This window comes from Lissotriton vulgaris, chromosome 2_1, assembly GCF_964263255.1.
Source record: "Lissotriton vulgaris chromosome 2_1, aLisVul1.2, whole genome shotgun sequence".
NCBI classification, from domain to species: Eukaryota; Metazoa; Chordata; class Amphibia; order Caudata; family Salamandridae; genus Lissotriton; species Lissotriton vulgaris.
This window is the reverse complement of record NC_141687.1, coordinates 814,120,183-814,130,750: the sequence shown is the minus strand read 5'-3', so window position 1 is coordinate 814,130,750 and position 10,568 is coordinate 814,120,183. Positions and strand designations below refer to the sequence as shown.

At 44.8% G+C, this 10,568-nt stretch overlaps 1 protein-coding gene across 1 annotated transcript in view; it reads left to right on the top strand.

Annotated features, from left to right (window-relative positions):
• The first annotated feature begins 1,328 nt into the window (after positions 1-1,328).
• The window catches only part of PRKRA (protein activator of interferon induced protein kinase EIF2AK2), a 217,108-nt gene continuing 207,868 nt past the window's right edge, over positions 1,329-10,568 (top strand). The window contains exon 1 of the mRNA XM_086956202.1: positions 1,329-1,508. Within this exon, the coding sequence (XP_086812328.1) occupies positions 1,444-1,508 (65 nt within the window). The 5' untranslated portion in view covers positions 1,329-1,443. The remainder of the gene's footprint in view (positions 1,509-10,568) is intronic.

The window sequence follows — 10,568 nt, the reverse complement described above, 5'->3', positions numbered from 1 at the left end:
GCTCCCTGTCAACAAGAGGATCCCCTTCAAGCTCCTCACCGACGCTCACAAAGCACTCCACAACACCGGACCAACATACCTCAACAAACGACTCACCGTCTACACCCCGAACCGCCAGCTTTGCTCAGGTATCCACCGAACGACCACCGGAAGCAGATCATTCTCCCACCTCGCCACCAACACATGAAACTTCCATCCACTTGCGACAGACCCAGGACCTACTGACCTTCAGGAGACTTCTCAAGACCCCCACAGCTCCTTGAGACCCTCATGGGTGAGTAGCGCGCTCTACAAATGATTGATTGGTTGATTGGGTTTAAGAATACCTTGAGCTGAGTAAGACATGTGGCTCGAGTTGTCATTGCTTCACCCACCTCTAGATTAGGAGAGGCAGAAGACTGAAGGGACAATGAAAGTGATATTTTCTCGGAGCATGCAGCTCCCGTTCCTCTGTTAAGAATGAGGACATCTTAATGTTAAGGTGCAGTCATTTTACAAGTGATATAAACAGGCTGTGGGGTGTGATAAAAACACAGTAAAGTGCAGCAGTACAGGCCAGCAAGAATATAGGAAGCAGCTGCCAAATCCGGGATTTTTCGCCTCCTGAAACGAAAACTTAAAACAGCAAACATATATATAAATCCGTTGAAAGGTATTTGCGACCTGGCTAAGTCACTTTAGAATGATTATTAGAGCAAGTAGATGGATAATTGACATGTTACAAAAGACTAGTGACAATTTGTTGAAAGGTATTTGCGACCTGGCTAAATCACTTTAGAATGATTATTAGAGCAAGCAGATGGATAATTGACATGTTACAAAAGACTAGTGACAATTTTAAACAAATTATTTTTGTCCTACTACCAGGTCTTGGCTGTTCCACTATACCAAAACACAAACAAATGGCCGGTATTTTATTCGAAGAAACGTGGCCACCCAAATATGCACTTGCCAACCATATTTATGTCGTTTTCTGGCAAAAAAATCGCAAAAAATGAATTGCATGAAAGAATTGTTTAGGGCACAAAGAGATATCAGCAAAGGGTATCATTTAAAAATTCACAGTCGTATACAATTGTTTGAAGGTTACTGAAACCTCATGAGCACTAACCCACAAACCAACTTTTAAACACATAACAATTGCACTTATGTCATAACAAGAGAGAGCTAACTTGTTAATTTAAAATGCAAGTTAAACGCTTAATTCAAGGAAACATCTAAGATTCAGAGCGTCCTGGTGTTTGGTCAGTCGTTTTTCGCTGCAACATGGCAGGCCGACTCTACTTCCGGGTAACAGGACGTCACAAGGATATAACGACCCCGGAACCACAACACCGAGCAGTGAAGGAAGAGAGGTTGTTCGCACCTCGGAGCTGGGCGACAGCGGCTAGAGAGCCTTTTCTGCGCGGCTTCATTCAGTCCTTCAGCACCCACAAAGGCACTATGTCCCAGGAGGGGTTTGAAGCCGCGTCTAAAAGGCGCTCTGAAAAAATCCACAAGCCCGTCAGGTTAGTACACCAGTGCGGCGACAAAAATAAAGCGGAGCGCGCAGTGAATGTTGGGGAGGATGGCAGCCTGCGTGCATTGTTGGTAGCACACATTGTAGGACTCTGCTAGCTACTATAGCTACCTGGCTGCGGCGTGATTCTGCGAAAGATGCGAGCCCTTAGCCCACAGTTGTGGTGCAGTAGTGTGCTAAGATGCCAATCTATTAGAGACTTCAGTCAGGTGCAAGCTGCCTCTACAGTGAGAGCCTCGGTCTCGATTTACCTCACCTGAAGGGGCCGGCGGACGGAGGCGAACCCTGCGTGACAGTTGCATGAGTGTTTACAAAACGTTTCTTCCTTTTTCATCGTTATTTTCCAATGTTTGCCATCTATAGCTGCCGCTTTTTCACTTTATGATGTGTCCGTTAACATTAAAATGTGATCGGTGTCCCAGGTAGACCAAAGTTGTAATGACAAATTCTGCTTATCGGTGTTTTTGTTGACAACTCCAAGAACTTGCAGTGGGCTTAGTACGCGCTCAGTACTTCTCTTTCTGGCGTTGATGTCACTCGCATTTGCTTCTTTCTTATTCAGTTGCTTTCCTTCTTGTTTTGTTTGTCCCACTCCGGGAGCAGCACCTCTTCACCATCCTCTTGATTGGCTAACTTGTAATCTTCCACTGCTCACTTTAGAGGCAACTACTTTTTCATGAAGCTCCCCATGAAAGCGCATATGTTCTCTAGCGCTCCCCGTTGTATGTTTCTCCACTCCAAGATTCCGACGTTGCACTCCGATGTTGCTCCCTTTCTTGTGTGTGGCTCTTCCCCCTCCCACTGCGTCCCCCCATTGGTCCCCCTCCCCTTGGGCATTCGTCACATTTGCTGTGCATTCAAAGACCAAGGTCAAATGTCCGGCACTGTCTTCCAAATGCGCTTGTTTACTTTTCTTTCTCTGGCTTCAAAGTGAGGGGATTTATGTGATGATCTTGCTGGATACTGGGGTAGAAAAGAGTTTTATTTCTAGCCCAAGACAACATTTAAAGGAACTGTGAAAGTATTTTAGAATTAGGAATACAAATTAGGCACATCGTTATTTCTGAAGTGTTTTGGAAAAAAACCTTTAAATATGATAAAAACAAACCATTACACTTGGTGATTCCTTTTCCACACATCATTTGTGCACTGTATGGTTTTATTAGCAAAACTGTATGTCTGTGCAAACGTAATGGCCATTTCAATCGAAAATGCGTTGTCTGGAATGAGTGTTCTATCACATCATAACAGCACCACTCCATGCCACGCTACACCACTTTACCTTACTATGCACAGCTTCACTTTACCCTACTGCACTTTACACCTCTCGTACTCTGCATCACTCTACTCTATTGCAGCGCACTCTCTGCCACTTTACTGTACACCACTGCACTCTATACAACTACAGTCTAGGCCACACCAGTCTGCTTTGCACAATTTCACTCAATGCCACTTTACAACACTGCATTCTACACCACTGCACTCTGCCAATACACTCTACACTAATGCACTTTACTCTGTAAAACTCAACGCCCGTACTCTACGCCAATCCACTGTACGCCACTCTAATCTACACTGCACTCTACACCTCTTTATCTATGCCATTACTCTCAATGCCACTCTTCGCAACTGCACTCTACCTACCACAGTACGTCACTTCACTCTATGCAACTGCTCTATACACCACTGCACTCTGACAATTTACTCTTCAACACTGCACTCAACAGCACTGAACTCTATAACACTCAACTCTGCCACTGCACTCTACGGCACTATACTCTCCTCTGTGCTACTCTACTCCACTGCAATCTATGCCACTTGAGCCTACTTTGCATGACTATGCTCTACGCCACTCCAATCTATGCCACTGCGTTCTACGATGCTGCATTGTATGCCACTGCACTCTACACCAGTTCATTCTGTTCTATGCCACTCTAGTGTATGCTACTGTACGTGACTCTACACTACGCTACTCCAATAGATTACACACTGATACTCCACTCTTCAGCAGTCTACTGCATTCATCACTATTCCACTCCCCCACTCTCTATGCCACTAACTTTTAGCCATGATGAACAGCAGCCCCACTGGTGTACAACATGGCTAAAAACCATTGGTTTAGCCAATTGCTCTTGCGTAGGCGAGACCTGTTGGGTTTAAAAATGCCTGTTTAGAACAAGGCCTGCCACAGGTTTGTTGAAAAGAAATGTCAGTGAATGCTGCTGCATGTGAACTACCATTTAGGAAATGCATGCAATGCGAGGACAGTGATTACTTAGTGATGACCACGCCCACTCTGAGGCCACGCCCACCGCCACCCGCATATAAGCGCTGAGTAAAAGCGCCGCAGGTCAGAAGCACGTAATCCTCCTGAGGCGGAAGCCGGGAGTCACTGTTTGTGTACTTTTAAACATTTCTGTCACTTTATTTACTTATTTTTAAAGCAACTACTCGCTCACCAGAACCCCTGGACCTGCCCCCTGAGCATAGCTCACAGCCGAGTGAAGGCTGATCGCCGACCCAAACTTGAAAACATTTGCCGCCGGCGAGCCGCGTGACCACGCCCACTCTGAGGCCACGCCCGCCGCCACTCCAACCTCTTGTTAAACATGTGCTTTCACCGTACGCGCAGCGGGCAGGCGCGCCGTTGGCGCGCCTAAGGCAAGCCCGTCTGCGCCCGACATCGCCTCTCGCCTGTCCCCCTGGTCAAACAAACAAGGAAGTATACCGGTACGACAGAAACGATCTCCTCGCTCTTAACCCGGGTAAAAACTGCGAGAAGATATTGGAAAATGTTGGACAGACATACCTACAATGTAAGTCATGCCACTTCTCCACACCCAACCCCCGCTCCTTAAAGCATCTCTCAGGTGCATGCAATCTCACCCCTCTCACTATACTACAACTCAATGTGAGATCATTACGCAAGCATCATCAAGAGATCAACACTCTTCTACTTGATGAGAACCCAGATATCCTTTTTATCTGTGAAACCTGGCTACATGATGATATGACCAGTGTCATTAACCTTGCGCTGCCAGATACCTATCAGATGAAGTCGATTTAATAGAGACTCCAGAGGAGGTGGAATCGCCGTCATTTATAGAAATCGATTCCTATGTTCCTTCATCAAAGAACCTATTTCAAACTGTGAAAGCGCTCGCTTTAAGATCACAGTGGGCCCGCGTGTCTCGTTGTCTGGCCTTTACATCTATCGGCCCCCCGGTCCCTCATCTAAATTCATAGAAGACCTCCTTGAAACTGCTAGCTCCTTGGTGGTGAGCACGGCTAACTTTACGATACTGGGAGACTTGAATCTCCATTTTGACAGGATCCAGGATGCTACTATTAAAAACCTCCTAGCCGACCTATCAGCCTTACAACTCTGCCCCCTAATCCAGGACGCCACCCATTTGGCTGGTCACATCCTAGACCCGGTCTTCTCCAACTTCCCAGAAACTATATTAGAGACACCCAAACCTATGGACTGGACGGATCACTACTTAGTCAAATTCACGACACTGATTAAGGAAGTGTTTAACAAAGCCAAACCTACCCGCCAACTCAAAAGAGCTTGGCACAATCTCTCAGCCAATGACCTTCATACCACCTTAGGAGAATTCCGCCAGGAAGCACAAACTAATATAAACTCTGTATATTCTGCTTTCTGTGATTGGATTAATCAGGGACTAGACACCCTCAGACCTCTTAAATGGGCTAAAGGACGCTGCTCTCCCTCTAACCCGTGGTATAACAACACCTTAAAAGACATGCGCAAGGAATGTAAGGCAGCCGAAAGAGCATGGAGACGTGAATACAATGTCAACGACAAATATGCCTACCGACTCAAACAAAAGCTCTATCACAAAGCTATCAGCTCCGCTAGAGCCACCTTCTATGCGGAAGAAATTAATTCCAGTGTTAACCCTTCCAAAGTTGTTTTTAAACTTGTGGATGAGTTGCAGAAAAATAAATCCTCCTCCTCCAATGCTATGTCAGCACAGCAATGTGAAGATCTTGCTCTCTTCTTTGTGACTAAAGTAGAAAACATCTACAAATCTTTTCCTAACCAATCTGTTGTAGCTCCCAGCTCCTCTCCTCCCATTAATAAACTCACCAAAATGGAGTTTATACCAGAGATTTCTCATGAAGAATTAGCTGGATATGCAGGAAGGTTAAATCTGGTTCCCCAGTAGACCCCATGAGACCAACTCATTTTTTAGAATCCTTGGACCTCTTTCTACCTTACTTAGCATCCATATTAAATCTGTCTTTTTCTTCGGCCAATGTCCCGACTGCTTGGAAGCAAGCTCGAGTCTCTCCCATCATCAAAAAACCGACCCTCGATCCCACCAAACCAGAAAATTATAGACCCATTTCGCTGCTCCCCTGGATCTCCAAACTCGCAGAGGCTCACGTCAACACCATCCTGTCCAATCATATGGATCTAAACAACATCTTAGATCCATCCCAGAACGGGTTCAGACCAGGCCATAGCACTGAATCTGCTCTCCTAGCCACATCAGAACATCTTCGGACGATACTTGATGCTGGTCAAAGTGCTGCGCTGATCCTACTAGATCTCAGCGCGGCCTTTGACACGGTATCGCGTAACATTCTACTTCACCAACTGAACATGGCAGGTATTTCGGACCGTGCGCTGGACTTTTTCCGATCCTTTCTGGAGGACAGGTCTTTTCAGGTCTCAGCCCCTCCCTTCCTCTCCCAGTCCCACTACATCGGACAGGGAGTACCCCAGGGCTCCGCACTCAGCCCATCCCTTTTCAACCTATATGTTCAGCCGCTTGCAGCAGTAGCCAGAGAATGGGGCCTCTCGCTGGTGTCATACGCTGATGACACTCAGCTAGCTATCACTCTTACAGAAGGCCCCTCCATCTCTGCAGCGAGGTTTCGGGATGGGCTGGCTGCCGTAGCCCAATGGATGACGGATAATTGCCTGCAGCTTAATGCAGGCAAAACGGAGGTACTGCTCCTTGGAAAGAACACCAACTACTGGAACCAACACTGGTGGCCTCTGTCGTTAGGCACCATTCCTCCTCCCAAATCCCTGGTCAAAAACCTAGGTGTCTGGATGGATTCATCACTCAATTTCCAAACCCACACAAAAAGAGTAGCGGCCACCTGTGTGGGCTTGATGAGGAGCCTTAATCCGATACTTGGCTTCTTTGATTCCAAGGTCCGTCAAACAATTATACAAGCCACTATTCTGTCCCGCCTAGACTACGCTAACGTGTTACTCCTGGGCGCCAACAAAGCTGAGATTGCGCGCCTGCAGCGCATACAGAATACCGCTGCCAGAACGTTGGTTGGACTTCCCCGTAGGTGTTCGGCTAGAGCCACTATACGGAAACTGCATTGGCTGCCGATTGAGTCCCGCATCCAGTTTAAAGCTCTTGTTATGATCTTCAAAATTCTCAAAACTGGACGGCCTGAACTTCTCTGCCCTCTCCTCTCCCCTTATGTGCCACAGCGCAATTTGCGCTCTCTTGGCCAACATTTCTTGACAGTTCCCCGCACACAGTTAGCTCGCACTGGTGGACGCTCCTTTAGAGTTCTAGGAGCCAAACTCTGGAACAGTCTGCCAGCAAACGTTCGCTCTATGGAAAACCTGTTGGCCTTCCGGCGAGCTGTCAAAACCTTTCTGTTTCCCCCCCTTTAGGTCCTTGATTTCTGGCTCCCTCCCCCCCAGATGATGATTCTGTGGTTCTTTAGCGCCGGGACGCCCCTTTGCTGGGGCAGCTGTTGCGCTCTACCAAATTTTAACTTAACTTAACTTAACCTTCTGTCACTTATCTAGCTGCATCAATTGCCTTGCTTGCACAAATCAAAGAAAGTTCACCCTTGAATCCGGAGAAATCAATTGCCAGAAAACCAAGAAATGGGGGTCATTCGTACGATAAAGCTTCTGCTTTCTTTAACAACCTATTCAATAAGATCATCCAACTGGCTCAATCTTTAGTTGACAGGGCTGACTACACATAGCTTCTTTGTCTTTGACAGAAGGGTTTACCCCCCGCGCCCCTCAGGCTCCTTGTCCCCACTATGATGGTGCAGCAGAGGAGCTCTGAGTTGACAAGCCAGATTAATACAAAACAAACAGGTGGTACCCACTATGCCAGACAAGTTATGCTTGTTAAAGTTGTAACAGGAGTCATTTGACTCTGATATTATTGTTACAGTAAAAGTTTCCCTAATTCATTGGCCTACATGAACATTTTGGGGGTTATCAGTGAAAAACTGTTTTGTGTTAGGAAAACAAAATTCTGTCTTTCCTACACACTACGTTTGTGACAAACTGTCTATTGGTTTATGGTGGGAGTAATGCGTAATGGAACTGGTTGTGGTGGTCGGTAGTGGGTTGTTTGTGTTTATGTTTGTCACAGTGATGTGTTTATAAGTTGCCTTCACTGTCCTCTTCTGATGTTCAAGGATATGTGTTCTGACTTTCTCCCCTTCATTCCCTCACCACTAGACCTTTTCATGCCTACTGTGCTTAGTAGCAGATGGCCACAAGGTATCTTTCTGACTTGTCAGTTAAATATATGCATAACCCACCTGTAGCAAGAATTTTGTTGTAACTCATCAGACTATCCACAGAAGTTATATACTGCTTAGACATATCCCTGTAAGCATTTATATTTCGGCCATCCTTTATAAATCTGTTTCCTGATTACTTTTAAACACTCTAACTTAATTTCCAATTCCAACTTGTCTTCCATAATTTTCTCATCCAGTCCTCTACTTAGGGCCTGATTACAAGTTAATGCATTACTCATCGCCCCTGCTAAGTATAACTAACAATACCACGGTGTACATTATTTAAGGGGTATGATAAATAACACCTACTAAGAGTTCATGGGAAATAACATGCCGATCATGATGTTTAAAGTACCAAAATCCATTTGATGCAGTAAAAACTGTATGTTTTCCCCCTGTTAAATTTCAGCAGGTTTAACAAGTTTACACATGGGTCAGAATATTACCAGCAATTTGTAATCGGGCCCAAAGACTACAAACCTTCTCATTAACTGGTGTAGACTACTTCATACTCTTACTCATCCACTTTACCACCCACATCACAATCCGTTAGATTTAGACTAGACTAGCAGTTAACTTGCATGCTGCTTGCCAAGCACGTGCTCCGTCTTGTACCAAAGAGCTTGTATGCTGGATAGTAAATGTGACAGACTTGTCAAAAGCATACCACCACCAACTAGAGGCAAAACTCTTACTAGTGGCTTGTAATCAGTTTGTACAATAAACTTTCTTATACCGACTTACAGTAATGTTCACCTAACGCATGCATGCAACAAACCTATTCAGCATCGGCAAAAGAAGGAAAAAAAGGTCATGGCTGGTGCTGTCCAGCATGGACACATTTAAAAAAAAAAAAAAGAGTGTAATGACATATACGCAATGCATGTCCTCATGCTTACGTTAGGTGATTGCCACATGATGAATTACTTGCGCATACGTGGGCACATGTGTAAATAAACAATTGCGTGGTGGCCATGTTTTTTAAATTTACCAGTCTAAGATGGCATACGCTAATCTTGGTGCGGTGAATTAAAAAAAATTAATAAAAAAAAATTGAAAGCGCGCAGTGATTGGAAGATAAAGGAGTGGGCTGTTAATAATTTGTAATTGCCATCCTCTCCGAAAAAACGATTTAAATCAATTGGCAACAGGCAGGGAGAAGAAGAGAGTTGGTGGTGTAGCACGGGAGCTCTACATAGCAATGGGAGCAGTGGAGATGATCAAAAGAGTAGTGGAGTTGTTGAACATTTAAAAAAAGAATAAGCTGGAGGAGGCAGGCAAAGGGAGGTGATAGAAACAAGAGGAGGAAGGAAATCCATTGGATAAGAAACAAGCAAATGGAATTGGCAAGAAAGCTAATAAACCATGTGCAATGGGCTGAGCCAGAGCTCACTACGTGCATATATTTGAATTTACTAGAGACAATCAGTCTTCAACAACAGACAGATAAAGCTGTCTGTATGCAAGGCTTTAAAAACATGTTGAAAGTTGAATGCCTTTTCTGTGCACTCATTATGCTTCCAGGAAAGGGATTGCACTCCTCATTGAAATTTGCGGACTCATCACTGAATGTTAGATGCAGTTCCAGTGATCAATGATATAAGATAAATGCATTCAAAGAAAAAGTAGAAAAATAAGATAATGATGGGTCCTAAAATGAAATGGTCTTCCCAGTTTATAACTCCCCTTGCCCACTCCTAATAAATTCCACATTGAACACTTCTGCTCATACATTCCACACATTTTAACCAGGCGTACCAAGCTACTTTTTGAGCCAGCCAAGAGGAATTTGTGAATCATTCATCTAAGTCATATGCCCAATTCTGTGCTGTTAAGTGTAAATGGTCATGTCAGACTAAATTAGTTTTTTGGGAGGGAGGAGAGGCAATGGAGTAGGTTGCTGATGCCTGCTTTTGGTTGTCTAATGTAGGTGTAGGACCAGTTCTGCACTAAACCTTCATTGCATATCAGCTCTGAGAGTTAAGATGGTTTTTCTTAAAGGTTTTGACTTCAGCTATTTTCTGAAAGGAAGATGATCTAGCCCTGTTAGACGTGAGCTGAATTAGTAGAATATCCTTTATCCCCCAGAGTTTTCTGGTTCTTTTCTCTTAGGCAGCTTTCTGTAAATTGGACATATGGGGGTCCCTCAGTGATGTGTATTGAGGAGGCAATCTATATGGCACGGAGCACCTTATACGTACTATAGCAATGTTTGAATTTAATCCTCAGTCAGCCAGTGGGGTGGTTAAGGCGTTGGCTTGATTTAGTTACATTTTTCAGCTTGCAGAGTCTGGCTACATGATTCAATAGCCAAGAAGTCTGTCCATGAAAGTTTTGAAAGACCAACATAGATCATGCTGCACCAGTGTGATTAGGCCATGGTGAGACACGTGTTAACTTCAACTGCTGAAATGAGAAGCGGTAACTATTATTGGAAGTTGGAGTTCTGCAGATTGCTTGCTTTATTCACTGTATAGACTTGATGGGAGGA